We start from the raw sequence: 23,763 nt of genomic DNA, 5'->3' as shown, positions 1-23,763 counted from the left end.
ATAATATATTAAACTTTGTTTATTATATTATGCGTTATTTATTTATTATAAATAAATTATATTGGTTATATTATTATACTTTGTACGTTATTTATATATTATGCATGATACAATGCACAACGCTCAAAAAATGAAACTGTAATACAGTTCACTTGCTAAAAAAAGAACACATTTACTTTGCGCAAGTCATATGAAACTTCCCAGTCATCTGTTCTAAAATTTTATTGCCCTCTTCGTTCATTGTTCGAATTGAAATGAATGCCCTTAATATCCCTCTTTGGTTTGAGCAGGTTTGAGCAGAAATGGAAATCACACCGGAGTAAATAACGAATTTCAATCGCCTGAAAGCGTCGATGATTGATCGCGACGTGTGTGATCGAGTGTTATCGTACTGTAACATTTTCCTGTTATTGATTCTGTTGATTCCTAACTTCGACACACACGTTTCTTTGATATTTCGACGAACTGAATAAAATTTATTATTATATTCTAAGGGACTACCATCAAAACTCTACTTCAATGCCTATTAACGCCCGTTATATTTAAAGAAATACATACACATACGATATTTTAACTGCTACTGCTATTTGTCGACGAAATTTACAGATGAATTTATTTTATCGCATACTTTATCTATTTATTTTATTTAAATATAATAATACTTCATTTATTTATTTTATTCATTTATTTATTCATATATTTATTTATTCATTCATTTATTTGTTATTTCATTTATTTATTTTATTAAAAATAATATTAGAGACTAAACGATCAGCACGAATTGCCTAAGTCTAAATGCTAAAAAATATATTCATAATTTAAATATAACAGATCGTACATATAATTTGATATATACATATATAGTAAAATATATAAATCAATAAAAATGTAAATAATATATAAAATAATAAAAAATACATAAATCAATATATATATATATATATATATATTTATTATTTTATATATTATTTACATTTTTATTTATCTTTATTGAATTACACATTTTACTTTGATAGGAATGGAGAAGAATAAAATGAAATACGATGTCGACAAAGAAAGGACTATCTTATATATCATTTCTCGCTATTATCTCATATTTGGACAAAGGAGAAACCATTTATATCGCCCCTCCAATAACAATAAATCCATAAAATGCTCACCGGCATCGGGTAGAACTCGTAAATCTTCGCTTTGTACACGTCTCTGGTGAACTTGGGATCCAAATCATCGTTGTCCAGCACCGTGATCACGACAGTCGTATTCGTACTCCTGGCTGGTACGCCGCGATCCTGAAACACGCGGAACAGACGAGCCAACAATGAGACACTCTCGGCCGATAATTATGCCAACTAGCTACGTCGAGCAACTTTCACTCTCACGCTCAAGTAAGTATACATACATACACTTGCGCGCTTTTCCACGAACGGGATATATTCATGTCGCGTGTGAGATATCGCGCTACATACTCACCGTAGCCGCGATGACCAACGTGAACTCGCGGTCACCGTTGTCGTAGTCTACCGGTTTTCGAAGGATGAGAGCGGTTCTATGACCGGATTCGAGCGAGAATTTGCCCTGCTCGTTGCCTTTCACTATCGCGTAGTGCACATCGCTGTTCGGCGTGTTCGGCTTGTCCCCGTCCATCGCGTGGATCCCGCGAAATATCGTCACGCCTGCGATTAAACGAGACATACGAAATTTCATACATAGCTGAAATACATCAACTGATGATTAAACTGATGTTCGCTACTCGCGAAACGAAGATAACAGAGAAAAATATATAAAATATCCAAAATGTTCTACTCGTTATGTTAAATAAATTACACGTGACAACATAATATATTATAATTAACATAAACAATTTTTACTCAAACCTTTGAATGTTTATTCCGTATTATATTATATACATATATATATATATTAATATCACGCATTCGAAGAGAATAGTATATCACAATATGTAAAATAAATATGGTATACAAGACTAAAGTCTAAATATAGTATAAAAATAAAATATTAAATTTACTAAAATAATAAATATAGTATATAAGCTACATGTTTAAAAATGATTCCATTCTTAATTTGTTATATATTCCTCGTTGGACGTTTCATAATTTTAGTGAGCATTCAAAAGTTTAAGTATTTATAAAAATGCATAAAAATATATAAAAATTGTACAGTTTATTAATTCTGTTTCGCGGCTGTTGGTAAAAGGCCATGAAAGTTGTTCATTTAATTAGCGTTTTTTGTAACAAGGTTTTGAGAAAGTTCTTCATTGAAATTTAACTTTTAGTCACTTTCTTTTTGAACTAGGTATGATCTTGAGATGAAAGCTTAATCTGGCCAACATCGTCACACATAGACAACGTGTATTCGAAAGCGTGAGTATTTTAGAAAAAGGCATTTCATTTTCTCCGCGGTGTTACATCGTTTACGAAACTACCACTACACTGTAAATTACGTATTATTATAGGCGCGTGAAATTTATCTGAATCTAGGTCTTTAAACTGCTTTAACTAACACTTACAAGCAGGTAAGATGTAACAACTCTTTATAATATATCATGAAACCGATTCTAATAGCAACAAAATCCTCTCTCTTTGCTACAATAACGCTGGATGATTTAAATTTGAACGAAAAATAGAAACGATATTTTCATAATTCGTAAAAATGTCTATACACGACAGAGAGGCTATAGTCAAATCGTCTTCGAAATTGAATTTTTCTAAAAGTAGTTTCTCGTTCTGGAAATAAAGATCGAACCGTGGTTTAACTTGAGACTTAGTTCGTGTGCGGTATATCTCACCAACTGGAGTGAGCTCGTCCAGAGTTACGTGATAAGGCGCGTCGACAAATTGCGGAGCGTGATCGTTTATGTCCTCCACGTAGACCGTCACTGACAGGTGCGACGTCACCTATAAGCACAAACGTTAAACGTATCAATGTTGCACATCGTACGTCAGCTACATCCTGAAAAATGATCTGATATTGCACAGAATCCTTTCGCTCTTAATTGTTCATACTCGATTACATTCGTTGGTATGCATAATGAGGTGCGTCGTGCTCGATTTGATTGAGATTGAAGTGAATTAATTAGCGAATATTGAGCATGAAAGATGTTAGACTATAATCGTTATATCATCGATTTATATTAGGTTATTTAATCTTTATTTGTACTCTGTATTTTGTACGATAAAAATTATAATACACTGACCATTGATTCTAGATATCAATTCAGATTTTTAATTCTAAAAAGTCTGAACTCTTAAATTATCACAAAATGAAGCATGTTGGGCCCTTTTCAGTCACAGAAGATATTGGTACTTTCGTATTACGAAATATTAAATTCGTTATATGCGAAAGCATAAGCCATAAGAAGTAATAATTTTACGGAATTTTTTCGAAATAAGGAACATAATGTATTTTCCAAATTTTCGTGAATCCCCTCTTGCAATTAGATTAGATATTAAAGAATTTCTGCATTAAATATTCCAATAGAACCAGTTGTGAAGAGAACTGTGAACTTTTAATTACTTTAAAATTATTAATTAATTAATTTTAATTATTTCGAGTAATATTTGCGAGTAAGACGATCTTTCAAATTACTTTTACAATCAATGATCAATTTTGATAATTTTACTTCCAACACCTTGCACAGTATGCAGCATCCATCACATAGCTGTATTGATTGAATGCTGAGTCTGACTATATACCGTCAGGTTTCCCTCATACGCTTACATTTGCCTTTTCGTACCCTGCAACTTGTAGATTACAAAGTTTTGTTATTGTAAAGCAAACATAATAGAAAACTTTAAATATTTTTCACATAATTTCCATTTAAAAACATTCATATTATATATATATATATATTTCTAAAATATTTTTATATCAATTTCACTCTACATTCATTAAATTATAATATGTATTTAAATTATATAATATGTATTTAAATTATGTATTTTAAATTATAATATGTCTAGTTCTATTTTTCTATGTCCGTCATATTTCAAATAATTCTTCGTGGATGAATCAAGACACCCTGTATATAGAAGATACATCATTCCACAGACGGGATAATATATCATTCAGTACAGAGCGAAAGAAACGTGAGGAATGAGTAACAGACAGATAGTTAGGGAGCAAGAGAAAAACTTTTCGCATACTTTGTATAGTCCTGCACGTTGGATCGATTTTAATATTCCCCTCTCTGTTCTCTTTGGCACTAGCTACTCCCTCTCTTCAATGTTTAATATCGCCGACTAGACGGTCACGTATAACAGTATTGTTCAAGACTTATTCGCCGAGATTACATTAACGCGTAAAAACATTCCATTTAACCGATAACAAAAAAAGAGAAAAAAGGAAGTAAGGTCGAGCAACGCTGTAACAACCACCGGTACCATGATGTACGACCTACGAATTTTATTTACATACCTGCGCGAAAAGGCAAACTCGCAAAGTTGCAAGCTCGTTCTGAAAACCAGCGAATTAATTTCGAGCCGCGTTCCGTCAATGAAACACACGTTCGCCGACGAGCAAACGCAAAGTTTCGACGCTGATTAAAAACCTAATTGGAGACGCGCGATACAGACGAAGAATTTAATCACCGCGCGAGCAACGCAGCTGTTACAAACGGTGAAAATTCACATTTAAGGATTGAGTTAAGTTTTCCATTCTTTAATTTCAATCGTATCCGATGTTCCTCGTTATCTGTTACTTTTTTTGTCTTCCTCTTTAAACTTCATACCAAACTGAAGTGATTAGAATTTTTTCCAAACAGTTTCGTCCTGCGTTTTTCTGTCTAGACTAGAGAATTTGAAAGATAATAATTTACTTCTTCAAACTGTACAGGTAAAAACATGCAATTTTTTTCCAGTTACGAAGGTGAGCAAACAAACGGGACAATTTCTTTAAAAAGAAGCGACCTAGGGGGTTTCGTTGTTCGAATAAGCGCGAAACTAACAGTAACATTACATTTGAGGGAGGGAAATTAAATCTCCAGGCCAAGTAAAATTCGTAATCGGTTCGGTATCGTAACGGTTTCGCCAATCCGCGGCATTCCGACGAAACAGTTGCATAAACGTTTATTAGCACGTGACAGAACTATAAAACCGGTAGCAGGGGTTCGTATCGAGACCGGTAACTCCACGCTCTAGTTACTCTCGCTAGCGCATGTACGTTAGAAAAAAAAAAACTAGTTCTCTTGGATAACAAGTGGAACTTTTTAATCAGAAAAATTAGAAGCCACTAGAATTTTTTAATAAATTACGGTTAACTGGTTTGGTTAGTCTGTTGGTTCACGACAGTTCTAAATTAAAATTCAATTAGATTACTTGATTCAAAGATATTTAGTTCTAATATGTTGTCAACCACGAGTTTTATATTTTCTAGTAATAGCGTACAGCTACTACATAGACGTCTTTTGCATAAAATACAAGTGAAATTAAATGCAGAAGAACATTTCAATCGCCAGATTTATCATAATATTTCTTTAATACATAGAAAACTGTTTCTCCGTTCATAATGAAATTTGAAATGCGTGATTGAAAGCCTATCTTTCAAAACTCAAATTCAATGTATCATTTACGACCGAAAAGATATCAACCAGGGATAATTGCTGTCTAATTAAAATCGCAGGGAAGAAGTTGTCGTAAAAATCGCAAAGAAAATATTGTCGTGAAAACGATAAGGAAGAGTATTTTTAATAACATGCTGAAAACTAAAGCCAGATTGATCGAAGGTATATTCTAACGATAGGATTACTTTCTAACTATTTACCAGGGAATCACCGCCATCAGAGTAATCGCACACGACACGGAACTTGAGCAGATTTCTAGGCATCTCCGCGTCCACCAGATCTTCCATAGACTGGGCCAACACAAGGGAGACGTGTGTCCTGTTGGTCTCCCTGTACGCGAAGAAACGAGCATCTTCGTCCTGTAACAGTTACGACTCGTATTAGCACACTGGCACATGCTCGTTCAACGGTAAACACACCATTTCAATATAATTATTTCGTTCATTTAGCAGCATGATGTTCAACGGTAAACGTGACTCGAGCATCATCGTACCGTTCGCTGATGAAACCATACTAACATAATCGTTCTCCCTTTTCACGTTTCAAAACGTAGACAGAAAGCTTTTGTCTTGGACGTTGGCAAAGAGGTCCATACACAGATAATTTGACAGAGCACTTTATTCCTTTATTTTAATAACACACGTAAGCATCAGTGTTTTTATAGGATTATTGTACGAACAATTTTGCTTAAACAAAATGTACAATATTAAGTCAATGATATATTAGTAAGTACACATAGTTGTGCATGTTGTATTACGAGCAAATTTTTATGCATTTACAGAAAATTTACAGGACGCGCGTAACGTTTAAAATTCATATAAAATATAAAATATTTGAAGTAAACTACACATCAAGATACTTAATCAAATTTTCATTTTTCTTGTAAGCTACGTTTATAAAGAATCATTTTTCTTCATAAAATAGATATTTTCACACCAATGTGTTATAATTACAAGCTGTACGATTACGAGTACTATGGAATCAAGAAGTTGATACATTCGATGCGAATGAAGAAGAAAAAAATGAAGTGCTTACTTTATCGACTGGCATTATTGAGATGTGATTTCTCGGATGTGCTTCTAATGACAAAATTTCCGTGCCTCTAGCCAGGTTTTCCGGTACTCTGACGAACTTCAGATACTCCCCAATTGGATAAAACTGACATCCTGTGAACATGTATAAAAAAGAATGAATACATTAATATTAAATATACACGATTTAAAATTGATAATTTTAATAATTTCTTTGATATGGGTTTATTAGAAATCGTAACGATTTCTGTTTTTTCCCACTTGATACGGATTTATAATCGCAGATACAATGATATGATTAACTACGTCTCGCTAAATGTGTGAAGTATAATTAGAAACCAGTTGAATTTCAATTGCAAGTAGAAAGCAATGATAATTTAAAAATAAATAAGAGAAAGAAAGGGAAATTTAATGTAGGCATTTATGAAAGTATACAACACTAGAATTACCGACGATTAAACCATGAAATCTTCATCAAAAAATAGAAAAACTTAATAACACAATGGAGTACATAAGCTTTTATTTATATATTTTACCAAAAATCATTTAAACTTTCAAAAATACATTGTTTTACAGCCATAAAATTGTTAACAAAAATTAAAAATTGGTCATTTTGACTACTTTGGTAGTTTTAGAATTAACACATTCTTTACCCGTAAGTTTGAGAAAAATTATACTACTAATTACTATTTTTACTACTATTACTATTATTATATGTCCTTGGTATTTTAACATATTAGATACTTATTATATATAATTTTATAATTTAAATTATATAATTTTTGACATTTCAGTTGTTCATTTTGTATGCAACTTTGCCCTTCCTTATGAATTATACTAGAGCAGCGGCAGCAGACAGTGATTTTCATTTGGATAATTTAGTTCAGCTGTTGACCGAGATTAAAAAAGTATTTCACGAGTCACGAAAATATTCTTTAACCTAATTCCCGAACGATAACAGAGGAATACTTAAATACCCGTTTTCACGGCTTAAAATAGAACCTAAGAACTAATCAAATACTTTCTAATAGTAATTCTCAATCGTACTTTCCCATTTCCTGCGACTGATTCGTATGAATGTTTTACTTTTTCCTCGCCCATCCGTTACCATTCTTTTTTTTCTTTCAACAAACTAGATTTTCACATTGCGAACATCAACCGGCCAACACGCGAAATAGCACAGCCTGCGCCTATTTAAATGCACGATAGTAACACGTTTCGCGCGAAAACTTTGGGAAATGTAGGGTCCACTTGAGCGAGTGAAAGGACGTCGACTGAATTTGCATGTTGATACGGTTAATTTGGCTACCGACCATTATCGTGATTAAAGCTCAGAGAGCGTGGTGGACAGGTTTGACGCGTTGTACCTTATAACCCGATATATCGTATTTCTTTTATTTATTTTGCTTTCATTTTTCATAGGTCACTGGAATTTGGACTTTCGAATTAGTTCTAATTCTATCGCAGCAAAACGCTACTTTCGAATTTTATACTTTTTGCATACAGAGTGAATACCACCTAAACCGCGATCAGTTAAAATTATTTTGTTGTTGACGAACTGATTAAAAAAATATTTCCCAATGTGAAACAAATAATGTTCAATGATTGCCTTCAGTCTGCCTTTAACTTTTCATTGGCAAAATTTCTCAGACGAGAATTTCTTTATGCCTTATTCTTTCCATCCGATTTAAGGAAATATGATCTTAACAAAGCAACTGAAAAGAAAAAAGATGCAACTACATCGAAGATCACACTGAACACTATTATTTAAATCGGTCTATTCAAAAAAATAATTAAACTTTTATGGAAATTTCTTCCATCGCTGGTATCATTTTTCAATGAACAAGTGACGCTCATTTTGCTTAAGACTGAGATGTTAAATATTGAAAGTTACGTTGCGAGAGATCGAAATCATTCACTTTGCATATGACATTACAGCATTTGGTAATTTAAACGTAATGCTCGATTGTATAATACATCGTTAAGAAAGACGTAACGCATAATAAATACAGCGAGAAAGTAATTAAGCAAAGCGTCCTCGTTATTACGAGACTCGTACATGTTTACAATATTAATAACTCCCATCAAAATAATAGGAACGTATCGTGATTGAAAATTAATAAGCTTGGGATTTCTATTATTACAATTCTGACGGTTTATTAAAGAATATCGATAAATCAAATTCATTAAGTTTCTAGTATTTATTCTGCCACCGATGTTCGCTGAACATTTAACTGGAATGAAATTTCTTCGCTCGACGACTTTCTCAATCTAATTTCTCGAGAATGAAACCTAATCCGAGAACATTTTTTTTCTACTTTAAAAAATACCATGAACCATTATTAGTTTCATCTTCATTAATTATACTTCAATTATACTCTCATCTTATTATGCCTTCGTACACACACACACAAACACAAACAGGTATTGATTCATACATTACAATGAAGAACAGAATTAAGCAAAAAATTAATCAGTGAAGGTTTCACACCACCAGATGAGATCAACTTGATTATGCGACTTTGTTTCACGAAGTCGTCAAAATTTAAAATATAGACAATATTTTATCGAGTGTGCGACTACACAATTCCATCCACCTGTGTACGCGTTACGGCCGATGTTAGGTTCGAGGATAGGTTCAATGTGCTGTAACGCGGGGCAACGTAATCAAGTTTTTCTCGTTGTTCAGGAAGCGTCCGAAAGGTTATCGGCTATCGTCTAGAAACTCACTGGCCGACTCGACTGGTTGCTCGTGTTTAAAGAACGTCTTGAAGTTTCTCGTCTCGACAGTAAAAAGTAACGACAAGCTTTTTGCGCGATGTTTAACGGAGATTTAATATCTTAATCCCTTGTAATTGAGAAGCTCTTCTCGAGAAACGAGAACCTTTTTCTGATTATCGCATCTTTATGATCTACTGACTTTGCTGCGCATGCTTCCACACTGCCGATAATTTTGCTGCAATAACTCATTTAGAAATTACGACGAGTTAACAACAGGTTAAAAGGGAAAAGGACATTTCTCCAGAAACGTCCTTCCTCTGATTATTTTTAATAACCTGCTGATTTCATTGTACAAAGTGATATATCGTTTTTTAAATGTGAATGTCACATTTTTATAATCTATTGACCAAATTGGTCAATTGGTTGTTTATATAATTTCGAAGAAATTCTATGAATATTTTTCGTATAAAATTAGAATAGAGGAGATATTATATGTACCCTGTAGAATTCTTATATTGGAACCTGCTTCTTCCAGTTGCAATTAATATGTTGCAATTGTTAATGGATTAATTTGCGATTTATTTTGTTAATACAATATTTGTTTATTATTTCAACAAATATTGTACACCAGTTTAAAAATTTATCGTGAAATACAGTTTTGATTAAGATTTCAATTACACATTATAACTCTGTCCAAAATTCTCAGAACGAGTTCTACGTTTGTTTCAAAACGAAAAAAATTAGATAACATCCTTTTCATGACAAGAAATTTGTAAAATATTTATAACATATTAACAATTAAGAAATTTTATTATCTCTATAAATATTGTTATTGAAATTTTATTATCTCTATGGATATTGAAAATAAAAAGTGTCGTTAAGACTCGTAGGCGTATCTTTTAATTTACTTGGAGAAGAAATCTTGTATATTTCAAAGATAAATTTATTTAAATTTTATGTTTCAATCGTGTATAATGCGTGTTAATTATATTCTTCAGAACGCAAGAAATAGAACGTGGAATGTTTCATGAGCTATTCAAGATCTAACGTGAATAAAATATTCCACATTTTGTATTGAAAGGTTGAATATGGCAATTACGTGCTAACATTAACTCGCTTCCTCATTTTCATTACATATTGTTTATGCTCTAGTTTTCAAGGACGGCTATAATTATTCAATAACGATTGTGTAAGCAGTTATCTCATCGATTAAATGCAAATCAATTACGTACGATGTGTGAAACGTGTACGAACATGGCATAAGATGAAAAGAAATCGAGTAAAAAACTATGCTCGCCAGTGTCGAAAAGAGGGTCAAGTTCTTTCCTACAAGAAACTAAACTCTCGTGCAAATCTGCGTGCAAAAATTGGTCACTAGTTTTTTTCCAACGAAAGAACTAGCTTTTGCACAAATTTGCCTTTCCTTTTCTTTTTATAACATTTTAAAATGTCTTTAAAATTATTTATGGTCAAAAGAATCATTTCTGTTAAAAATCGAAATTCATCAAAATTCGACAAAAAAAAAGGACATAAAACATTTGAAGATCAACAAAAGATATAGTCATAATATTAAAAACTTAAAAGTTTCTATTATATTTATTCTCTGTATTTGTATTTATCTTAACACTAGAATTATTACTACTTGCATCTGTATAAATCTACAACTTTATAAATGTATAATGTATTTTTAGAGATGTAAATGATTTTTCGTAAAATATATAAATAAAAGTTTGTGTACTCCATTGTACTTCATGAAATTTTTCTACATTTTCTTTTTATTTATTTATACATGTGTAGTCACTTTTTTTTCTTTTTCTTTAATATCTCTACAATTTTCAGTTTTAAACGTCGACAATTCTAGTATTAGATACGCACAATAAGAAAATATTTATACAAAATCTTTGATTAACAATCGGTTCGATCATGCTCCTCACAGAACAAGAAAACTTTCAATCAAATCATCTTAAAAGACTCGAGTAACAAAATAAATTTATTAAACTTCAATTAAACAAGTAAAATGTGTAAGCTCTCTTGGAATTTAATGTCATTCGCGTCGATGCAATCGAAAGATCGAAATACACGGGTTATAACTTCTTCAAAATCAAGCGAGACGACACGGCTGGGAATTTTTGATCGCCTTCTACTGCAACCACGTGTGAAATGGCACCACTGTGCGAAACCGTAGCGACGTCGCGCTTTCGTTCGCGTGGACGCGGCAAAGCGCAGGATTCATATTTCAAGTGGACGCGTTGAATTCAGTTGGCTGGCAAGCCGACTAATTAGCTCGCCCCGGACTGGACGCCAGCGTAAAACATTGTTTCCGACTGCGAAAGGGAAAAGATTCGAGAGACGATACGCGGTCAAGCCGGAGGAAGTTCGCGTCCCACCGTGCCAGATTTTATCTTAATTTATTCGGAGCTGCGATCATCACGTCCATCTGACTATCGTACACCATATTGTCCGGCCGTACTTCGCCGTTTTACAACTCATCTCTGATGACAGTCTGCCACGACTCCTTGAAATATCGTATTTACTATTTAGCCAGATTAGCCGATCCGCGACTCGCGAGCATAACGATGAGAAATTGTCGAATGCTTCAAACTGTTACAACTTCTTAGAGAGAAAATGTACAATACAACAATCTGTATAGAGGATGTCTCGTTATAGAAAAAAATGTTTCGAATGAAACATAGTTTGTTTCGTTGTGTTGTTAATGGATCGATCGAAATATTTCTTACAGAGTACCACTTGAATTAAGACAATAATTCTTATAATATAATTTTGTAAATCTGAGTCGCTTTGACATGCAGAAAATAAATTTTTCTTTTTTTTTAAGAAGGGGAAACGGAAGAATGACGTACTTGTGAAAGAAAAATTACGAGAAATGAAAATCATCAGTCAGAAGATCATTTTCTTTTGTTTCTATCGCAAATAAACGATCTGTGTTCGATTATTAGTATTTGCACATTTCTCGAGTTCGTTATTCACGTTGCCGGTGTTTCTAAACCTTTGCAGGTGGTTTCCTTCGAATATACATATCGCGGAGTACTTTCACCCGATCGCATGCTCGATTCGAAACCAATACTCGTACTCGGACACGCATCGCGGTACACGGTCGATCGATTCTTTTCAAGTTTTCCCAGTCGTGATACGACATACGTCACGAGCGTCTTATACGCCGGGAAAATTGTACCGCTATTGCGTTATTACCCAGGCACGCTTGATTCAATTGAAAATTGTCGATCGCTTCAAAATGAAAAATTAAATTACAATCTGTCCTAACTACAAAATAAATAGAATTTGTTTCCTGCAACTCATCTAGCAGTTTTAGAAAAACTCGTTTGTTACAAAATTATTCACCTGATATAATTTTTTTTATCTTTCTCCGGTTTATATCCTCTCGATATAAAGTTATATTGTGTGTTGCTAATCAAATTACAAAATAAATATAACTCGTTTTCCAACCAATTTGACAATAGTTTTAGAAATTGCTATAAAATTACTTTTCTCACTTTTCCTTTCTCTGATTTAGAGAATTCTTTATTCTTTCAGTAGTATATTCTTTATATTCGACAGTGCATTCTTTCGTCTAATACCGTCAGAATTTTTGTTACAAAATTATTCAATAGTACATTTTCATTAAATTTTCTTTATATTGCATATTATCATTTATATTTACAAACTATAAATTCACTTCAGAATAAAAAGTTAAATTGAAAACCGTTCCAACTACAAATTAAAAAAAATACTTCGCCAGTCTCTAGTTTGTGCGGAAACAAAAACCGGAAGCTGCGCTGAATCGGCGAAGACGCGGCGGCTAAACTCGGCGGAAACCGAATTACGTTTGTTAGTAGAGACAATCGTCGCTCGATTCTTTTCATCGATCATCCGGATAAAGTTCCGGACGGTGCATAATCCAGCGAAAATTCCGCCCGTAGGAACCATCAAATCACTTGGAAGCACGCTCTCGAAGACCTTAAATAGACAGAGGAAGGACTGGGGCCGTTTTAAAGAAATCCCCTCGCAAATCTCCCCTTTTCCCTCTGTCCCTCCACCGTTTCTCTCTGCTCCTCCACTCCCTCTTCACCTTCTTTCGCTCTTCCTGCTTTCTTCCCTTCCTTCTGTTCTCGCCGTCTCTTTCTTCTCGCATTTGTCCCTGCCTTTCTCTCTTTCTCCGTTCTCTTTCCGGAACCGCACTTTTGTCTTCCTTCCTTTCACACTGTCTGTTTTCATTCGCCGCGAGTCGATTCGGGGAGAATTACTTTTCAGAGGCGGCCAGAAGGAACGTCGGAGACGTGTCCTCCGCTGGATAATAAGTGCATGGCAATAGCATGTATGTATTTATATGTTTCCATGTACATGGTATGCCTGTACAGGGTAGTTCAAATATTCAGGCGTACATTTGAATGCTTTTAAGAGAACGAGCAAACGTTGCAGTAATGCTCTCATTTTAAAATAAATATTAAAAATTAAATATTAAATTTAAAAATTAAAAAATTTAAACATGAAATATTAAAATATTTAAAAATTAAAAAACTCAAATGTAAAATATTAAAAAATCATTTAAAAGTAAATATTAAAAATTAAATATTAAATTTAAAAATTAAAAAATTTAAACATGAAATATTAAAATATTTAAAAATTAAAAAACTCAAATGTAAAATATTAAAAAATCATTTAAAAGTAAATATTAAAAATTAAATATTAAATTTAAAAATTAAAAAATTTAAACATGAAATATTAAAATATTTAAAAATTAAAAAACTTAAATGTAAAATATTAAAAAATCATTTCAAAACAATAAATATTAAAATAAATATTAAAAATTAATATTAAAAAATTCTCCCATTTCGAAATCACGTGTTTCAACACATTCGAGATTGGTGGATTTTGAAAAAATTGTCCCCACAGCCGACTATACTTTTAGTATGAAGTAAAAAATATGCCATGTTTTTACTTTTGGAAGTAAAAAATTATTTCCCATGGCACGTATAATATTATAAGAAGTATTATACACTGAATATTTTGGATTATTGCGTGCACTATGCACGTTTCTGTACATCCAAATTTTTCATAAATGCTTAAAAATCCAAGAACTATACATAAGGTTAATTATGTCAGGGAATCGGGTCAATTAACCCATACAAATTCTACGAAATTAAAGTCAAGATTATGTTTCAAGTATCGATTTTTTATCAAATTATCCTAGCACTATAACATTAATGCAAAAACGAATGAATGTTTCCATTATAACGAAATAATAATCCCAGAAAAATATATATTATCATACAACTTAACTTTTCCCATTATGTTTCCTACCTTTTATCAAATTCAAGATCATTTAACACGTCACAATGAAATTCATTCTGTACATGTAATATAATAAAATAGTATATAATAAAATTAAAATCGTATCAGTAAATTACTCGAATTCTACTAAATAATACACTATTTCCAAACGTTCGATCATTCAAAGTTCTAAAAGTGGCATATTACCATATTTCTGTGTCGAATTAAATGGTGTAAAATTTCGATCAATGTACCTTACTTTAACATACGTTTCAGTTACATACTATTGAAAGTTCATCTCCATTTTGGAAAACTATTTAATTAATCACGAGATCGAGCGGTTGAAACCTTTCGTCAATATTCCTAAACGCTCAAGATATCCTCTTTCTGGTAACCTCGTTCCGCACGTCAATTTTACTCCAAAATGGATCGGGACATGTAGTCGTTACATCGTTTTCAAATATTTATTTGTGTCGGCTAAATTTAAATTATCTCCACGCCTGAGAAAATATCGGGATTGATAATACAATTATTCTTTACAATTATGCATCTGATAAATTGTTAAAAGAATTTTTTTGAATGGTTTTTAAAAAGAACGAAACTTGCAGTCTATTCTAACGATTGAAAATTAAGGATTTACAGAGCCAATAGCTTTTCCCTCGATATTTAAACACAAAAATATCCAGATTCCAGATTTCCTATAGATAAATCTTTTCTATAGATAAACATTGCTCCAATTCTCTATAAAACTGAACTTTATGTCACGACCGAAATGTCACTTCGAAATGTCAGTTCTTCATAAAACATAAGACTTTCATCCAAGGAACGATTTGTCTGCAGAATTAAGTTTAGCAAGATCTTTTCAAATGCGTTCGCAGACCCTAATCGTCGCTAATCAATTTTCATTCTTGATTAAAATCTTGTCTGAAAATTGTGGTGTCTTTTATTTCCAATCACTATATCCATTTTATTTTGTCTGAAGCCACGTGAATTATTAGTAACTTGTTAACAATGGAATCGTCAGAGTGGCCGAAATGATCAATTTATAATTTTTAGAGATTTAAAATGATTTCTTGTAAAAATCATATATAAATAGAAGCTTATATCTTTCACCATACTGTGAACTTTTTTCCTATATTCTTCTTTCATTATATTATTATATCTGTTATATACTTTAGTTTATTACGATAATTTTAATATTAATCAGTTGATTATTATTAATATCATTAATAAATTATATTAGTAATAATATATATAACAATTTATACTGATTAATATTACTTCTTAATAATGAAGAATCCAAAATGTCGAAACACTCTTAAAAATTTCGTTTTTGCAACCTGAGGCAAAATCCAATAAAAAAGGAAAGGACAAGCATCTAAGAGGAGATGTCCCCTTCGAAAAGGAGAACGTACATACGTTCGAAAATGAAAATCCCGAGCCGCGTTCTCGTGGCGCCAATTAAGTTGCTCATAACCTGGAACAGATTGTTCGTTGCCGGTGGCAACGTCGAAAAACACTTGAGCCACGAGCGACAATTCTGAAACGGCCGGTACACATAACGAAACGATTACATAACGAAACGGACTCGGTTGTGCGCTGCCGGGCGGCGGCTGCTGCATGTGTTGTGTAGCATTTACACAAGTAAGCTCGTTCCCCAAAGCTTCCCCAGGAAGTAGGACAAGGTCGGTCGGCTTTTTGCACGTTTCCGCACTTCCATCGCTTCGAACGTCGCGGGACAACCCGGCGTATATCGCTGGACACGCTCATACATCACCGATCATAGGTCTCCGACGACGCTCGTCGTCGTCGTCGTCGTCGTCGTCGTTATGTTTTAAAGGTAGTTCCCCTGTGCCCGAAAGCCAGGCTCCGTCAAGCTTAAGGATCCGGCCACCTCGATTATCCTTCTACACGGACGGCTCGAGTCGCGATATAATGTACTGGAAAATGTGTGTTGGCGGATTACGATCGCTTCTCTCCCCGAGTAAATTGATTTCGTTTCGTTTCGTTTCGTTTCGCCGGGGAGAAGATTAGGTGGAGAATTTTATTTGAGAACGAATGAAGATTTTCAACGATTGCCGTTTCAATGTTTCAGAGAATGGAGAGTGTACTTATTTTTGCTTGGAATAGATTGTCTGTAATCAATCGCTATTGCGGCAGTCATTCTCAGTAATATAAATAATGGGTTATGTTTTATTTATCGAGTGCCGATTAATAGACTGCAGATTTTTATGTGTTTGTGAAAATCGCCGAAAAATGTCCTGGATCCAGACGAAGATTCGTTTTATCTGTCGAATATTATGAATTTTCTACTTTTAAGTCTACTAATCATTTGTCGTTTTGTTTATTTAAAGTTACACGTACTTATTTAACCTCTGTTTCTTTGATATATATATTCAGCGATTATTTCTATAAAATTATCGAGTGGATAATACTTACTTCCATTAACTACTAGCTTCTTAAGATACGATTAAGTCAAAAGTAATATTTCAGGATTATATTATCATTAATTTCCCTTCATTTTCTGTATATGCAACGGTTACTGAAAAATTACGTGTGCTTCTAGAAAATGAAAAGTGTGTTGAGCAATCGTTTTGTCATTTGTCACAGTAAATGCATCATTCGAGGTCGAAGGAGCGAAAAAGTAAAAGTAATTGCTACGAAAATTAATAGCTGAGTTAAATATTAGAGTGTAGCTAGGATTCTAAACAGATGACAATTTTGTTAATCGTCGATTAATATTACTTTATGATGATATTAAGATGTAAAATTTGTTGTATTATATTTGACAATTTGACAATTTGAAATCTGTCTCAAACCATATGTTTTGTACTATCAAAAGAAATTCAATCATTTATCAATTTATCTGACAAAAAGATAAGACTTTTCAAAAACATACTGATATATTTTTTGCAGGAAAAGTTATTGCATTGCAGTGGTTTTGTCATTGTAAAGCTTCATCCGCTCGCTTTAACTGAAAATGGGTTTTGCCTAATTGCTCCAAGTGCTGTACAAACAGCCATTGAAGAAAATGTATGGAGATAAATTGCAAGGTTCCATCCACGCTATAACACTTTCAGGCTGGTTACAATGTATATATATATAGTCGTGTTATTGAAATTTAAAAACCAAAACAATGCAAATTCTCCCTCTTGCAATATGCACGAGAAGTCATAGAATTTTGCAAGTTCTACTCGACGAAAAAAATTACTCGAAAAATGATCGAGATATATTTAAAAATTGTTCATGAATAAAAAAAACCATCTGAAAGAGAGCATAAAACCGTGTGTCTATGCCATTTCAAAATATTTGACCTAGCAATCAACTAACGAGAGACGTTATCCAAGTATCTAGAATCGATTTTGCATCTCCTTGAACTACACTGCCAAGCACTAGAATCCAGCAGATAGATATTTCCAAAATTTCTGCTTATTTCCATTTATTTCTACATTTGCGTCGCCTTGTCAATTATAAGAATTATATACTATTATAATAATTATACAATTATATAACGTATAATATATAAATACTAATGTGCACAAGCATTTAGACATTTCTAAATTATCATCATCAGTAAAAAAAATATAATCCAAATGAATCTCCTTAATTTAATCTCAACATATTCAATTAATAGATACAAATATCTATTATCTATTGTAACATTATAAAATAATAGAATTATTATATTATAATTATAATTGAAGACTCTGTACAATAATTTTAAGTACATTTGTTCATTCTTGAAAGTTTCCAGCTACGTTGAAAAGATTTATACTTATAAGATGTTACGAATCATCAGGCATCTGTTGAAAATAAATGTGAAAATGCAAAAGAGTTGGCAGTAGAAAATCGTTTGTCAATTGTAACAGAAATATCAAGCTGTACCAAAGTGTCCAATTATTTACGCACTTTGCCACACTTTATCTTTGTCTTATTATCAACTCTCCGTTAAACCACGAAAATATGCCAATTCTCTTGTCTGTAAAAATTATCGAGACGTCTAAATTCCTTTGAAAGTCACGACTTTCATCCCGGATTTTCCGAAAGCCGATCCGAAAGGTTGCGCCAATGCGCGGACATATGTATATTTAAGTAACTCCGTTGGTTTATACGACAGTGTATTGTCGACTGCATTCCAGTCCTTCTCGTCTTCCTCCTTTCGAGAATGCCCTCGTTAATCCGAGGATGAAAAAGGGTACCTCGAAATTTCGGTGCCAAAGGCGGAACTAAACACTCGTTACGCTTGCCACCGAAGATCCGGCCACGGCCTCGATACATTATTTCGCAGTTTCTCACGAAATAAAATAGATTTTCGCGCGACAGAAAGAGAATACGGGACCATCCGCGATATTGAGCCGCGTGATATAAACGCCACTTCAAAATGTAATTTATATTTAGAACGCGATCTGGGAACAGGATTTATAAATAATAATTAAATAATTTTCTATCGATCTTGATAATCTCGAAGATAGAATCGATCGATTTGGTAGAACCACGAATTGAATTTGCGATTTTATTTTATTAGTTACCTCCGTTCACTTCACACTGAATGTTCGTTCTAATTTGATCGTGAAACTTCGAAATTTCATCTCGTTCTGTAAATAAATAACCTACGAAAATTTATATACCTTTCAATTTAGGACACAGATCACTCCTCGTGGGATAATTTGGAAATTGTCCATAAATGTCTGTCATTAAAGTAATGTGTTCATTAGACTAATGCGTAACACGAAATGCAAAGGGGGAAAGAAAGGAAGAAACAAGAATTTCATTTCTCGTTCGTTATTATTAGAAGGTGGAATTTCTACCAAAATATTTTTTCCCCCTTTTTTTCTCTCTCTCGTTCGCGCGCTCTCACGAATATTATATATTTCTAAAACCTTGAATTTTTTTTCAACATCGTATTACCAACACGAGCACGCCACGACCTCAGGGTACGTACGTGTGTATGGGCACATGAATACGCGGTGAAAATAATTAAAAGCAGCGAGGTGAAGAGCAGGAAGAACGAACACTAAGAAAGTAGGAAACTTTTACTTTTGGAGAGCTGTCAAAGAGATTACTTCCAAAGAGCACGGGAGGAAATAATATATCAAACAAAAATACGTCTCACTGAACCAAAACTTGGAAGGGAATGACATTGAAGGGACCATCATTATTATGGAAAAATATACGACGACAACGACAGCTGCAAATATGGCAACGTTATGAAATAATCAACCAACGTGCGTTTTGCTTTAAATTAATTTTCAATGCGTTTCATTCATTTAAATTCGATTCAACGTTAACGTAAATTGCTTTTATCGTGAATCTTTTAACACCTGATGCATATTTTTAATAATATATTCTCAAACTGCAGCCCCATTGTAAACATGTAAATAAATATCGAGTTGCAACATACGAAATGCCCCAGTTTTAAGGTGATATCAAATTCTCATTTAAATTTTAATTAACTGCAGTATAAGAGTTATTACAATCTGCACATTTTTCCAATTAATCGTGAAAGTTTCCTAATTTATCATTTAATCACATCAATCGATTTCGTTATGAGTTTCTTAATGTAATAAAAATTTTATTCCATTTTTATCATTTTTTTTTTTTTTTTTTTATAAAAGTTCTGCTGTCGATAAATTTTTCCAACGATATTTTCGATCCATCCTGATTTATGAACGTATCTCCGCTGACAAAATGTTTTGGACGTTTCAAGAAATGATAATCAAAATTAAATAAAAACATATAAAAAGTAAAAACAAATTGAAATTGTATTCGACGAAATAAATCATTTGAAATTTGTATTTAAAACATCTCTAAAGATTTATCGAAATATTTATTGAAAAGCAAAATGCTTAAAACATTGATGCAACTGATAAATAGAAAGAACGTACATCGAACTAAAAAGCAAAAGCTTTAAAATAAAAGTTTAAGAAAAATATGAAGGATCGTTATTACGTGCGTATCGGTACGATATTTCACAATTAGTCAACAATTTGTCCCCCATCCGCATTTCTCAATTTCGAGCCTAAAATCGAGTAGGCCAATATTGTGAACGCAACCAAGCAGCATCCAAGATTTAATTAATTCATTTGCACACGGTCAAAGCACAGTCGGTGAAGGTTCATTAACGAGCATCAAATTGCAGTTTGAATACGAACGAGGCCTCGATCTCACGATCTGAGATGTTAACGATGGGAATCAACGGTCCATCTTCGCGTGGTAACAACGTTTCTCAGGGTGTCACGCGCGATAGTAGGTCAGGAATAGATCTATCTAGGCGTATTCGGCTTGCACCTAACGCGTGAAAAGAATTGGACACCGTAGAGAGTATTCCTATTACTTTTTCCCTCGGTCATTAAACATGAGCAAGAAACTCGGCGAGTTGTTATTTCACCCTTCGCTTATTTATTCATTCATTTATTTATTTATTTATTTATTTATTTATTTATTTATTTCTCGTTTATCGGTGAAACAAAAACGGTTGGCAAGTTACGAGCTGTTCCTTCCGCTTTAATAATTCCGGTCGGCCGGAAAAAGTTCCCGACGAGCGAAAAGTTGCGAAAGGGTCTGAAAAACTGCGCCTCGTTTTTGTTTAAATTTCAACGCCCGCCTGCGAAAGTGCAATTTAGAGCGTTGAAAATTTGGTTATATCACGTGCGATAACAATGACGTTTATTCGAAACCACTTTGCGAAACGAAAATTTTGGATCGTTGGAAAGTAACATGAAACGAAATATTCCTCTATCGTTAATACTGATGCGAAGATGTATAATTAAATGTAATAATTAAATAACGCACTAAGCTATCATTAATAAGAATAATAAACACAGGTATACTGAAACTCGTGTCACAATTGACAGAGTGACGATTCTACATGCAAAGATAAATAAAAAAAAAAACAACATTCTTTTTCATTTAAAGCTTCGTTTTCGTATAAGGCTTCGTTTTTTTAAGAAAATAGACTTTGAACATTAGTATACGTGTGTTTGATAAATTTTCAAAGTGAATTTTCTCAGAAACGTGCAGTGCCCAATAAAAAAATTTTATTTTACTTATTTTCAAACATAGAATAACCTCGTGTGAATTTAATTTCCTTCGTCCAGTCGGAAATTAGACAAATTCAAGTATGCTTTTTATTTGTTCCCTTCGATCTATTGTTTATTTTATTATTTGCCCTCTGTACATTTGTCAAAAATTCAATATTACGTAGTTAGAGAAGCTAAATCCTATTAAAAATCAATATGACGTCCAACTGGTCTATAATAACACATTCGAGAGGGGGATAACGGGTCTGTTTGTCTTCGGCAGTGACAGAAAATTACGTGATAAAAGCTTGCGCGCTGATTTCTGCAGAAACTTGGCCGTATCGATAAAATTCAATCGTCGAGAACTAAATTATGTCGGCCGAGATGGTACGGCGAATCTGTTGAATTAAATATTGTACGTTGGAAACAATACGACTTTTATTTCAGAGCTTTCACGCGCTTTTATTGCCACGTTGATATTGTTAACACTTGGAACATTTCCGATACAGATAGCTATTGCAGTTTTGTTAAATAATATATTATTATTACAGCAAAATATTTAATTATTATTATATGCGATTATATAATAATAATATAATATAATAAAATAATTAACACATATATTATACCTTATATTATTATATTATTATAATATGCGATTATATAATAATAATATAATATAATAAAATAATTAATACATTATATCTTATATTATTATCTAACATAACATGTTAGATTTATTAATATTTCAAGTTGTACAGGGGGAGGAAGGTCGACTTTATACCTTAAATGATCATTATTTAGTGCATATATACTAAAAGTCACTTTTCCTGAATTTATCTACGAAGGTTAAATCTTTTTTAATATTTTAAACTACTATACTGCTATAATCTCCAGTTACAGCTTTATACTACTATAATATTTATCCCCTAATAATAGTATACTATGACGCTCCACGGAATCATCACTGACTTCTAATCCTTTTGACTCGCATAAATATATTGTGCAGATTAACAAACCTTCGTCGTCGAGTCTCTCATAATTATAAAAAAATTGTTAAACGTACCTGTTGCGAGATTGAAACGGGCAACAATCATCAGGAACGCCGCGAGAATAAACCATCGCAGCACCGACGAAACCGAAGAAAGTGTTCCCCTTGATCGCGTCATGTTTGGTCCTTTTCTTCTTCAACTCGGTCACAGCTTATTCTCGTGCATGTCTGCAAATTATTCACAATGATTCGTCACTTGATTGTCGAACACCATGACTCTTGATTCTTAAATCATAAAAATAACTAAAACCTAACTGAATAAAAAACACCGTAAGTGTAAAATATCAAATTTTATCAAAACGAAGAAACAAACTGACTGTTTATTTAAATTTGCAAATACTATAGTTGCTAATCCCGTTTGTTCCTGGATTATTCGTATATGGAAAAGCAAAAATTTTAAAATCAGTTTTTTTAATATATTAAATATATTATTAATTTTAATATATCAAAAAATTTCATTATTAATACAAATTAAACATTAATTTCTTAATGTATCTTTTTCACATTCAAGCGAAACGTATCCACTAGAATACAGTAATGAGTGGAAATATTTGACGTTTGGCACTTACAGTGTTCCCTCGAAAGGACTCTTGAATTATATTGTAATTAAACTGAAAATATTTTACGACTTGTACGTGTAACAATATAACAATTTACTAGGTCGCTATAAATTTACCAGCTTGTCGGATGGACTTTGTACTGATCAGACGACTAGAAAACGATATCTAACCTAGGCTAGAGGCGTAACAGCGTCGAGAGGGAAGCGAGCAGGTTCTCGGTGCTCGCCGTGCAATTAAGTTCAAGTTAAAGAGAAAGCACCGGCGTAATACATTCGCGCGGCCGGATCGTGTAATTGTTCCCGCGGTGAAATTGTGTAAATTGGACACGGGCCGCGTTGTGAAAACCCGCGATACCGGGGAGAATTCGACGAAACGAGTGAGAATGAAATCGAAAATGACGACAAATTGGCGTAACGGGAGGACGAGCCTGGTTGAATTGAATTTTGACCACCGGTTTTTTTTTCCAACTTGATTTGTCCCTCGGCGTCGAGTCGACCAAAATTAATAGCCACGA

General features: G+C 33.1%; 1 protein-coding gene across 4 annotated transcripts in view; it reads right to left on the bottom strand.

The window, feature by feature from the left end:
* LOC122529521 (cadherin-89D) overlaps positions 1-23,763 on the bottom strand; it is a 73,460-nt gene that overhangs the window by 23,602 nt on the left and 26,095 nt on the right. For all 4 annotated transcript variants that reach the window (XM_043655728.1, XM_043655726.1, XM_043655730.1 and 1 more), the window contains exons 2-7: positions 22,705-22,857; positions 6,614-6,744; positions 5,779-5,937; positions 2,807-2,915; positions 1,471-1,673; positions 1,161-1,289 (exon numbers count right to left, since the gene is read on the bottom strand). In XM_043655728.1, the coding sequence (XP_043511663.1) occupies positions 1,161-1,289; positions 1,471-1,673; positions 2,807-2,915; positions 5,779-5,937; positions 6,614-6,744; positions 22,705-22,807 (834 nt within the window). In that variant the 5' untranslated portion in view covers positions 22,808-22,857. The remainder of the gene's footprint in view (positions 1-1,160; positions 1,290-1,470; positions 1,674-2,806; positions 2,916-5,778; positions 5,938-6,613; positions 6,745-22,704; positions 22,858-23,763) is intronic.

Source organism: Frieseomelitta varia, unplaced genomic scaffold (genome assembly GCF_011392965.1).
Source record: "Frieseomelitta varia isolate USP_RPSP 00005682 unplaced genomic scaffold, Fvar_1.2 scaffold_291, whole genome shotgun sequence".
Lineage (NCBI taxonomy): Eukaryota > Metazoa > Arthropoda > Insecta > Hymenoptera > Apidae > Frieseomelitta > Frieseomelitta varia.
The sequence above is the reverse complement of the archived record's forward strand: the minus strand, read 5'-3'. Positions and strand labels throughout refer to the sequence as shown.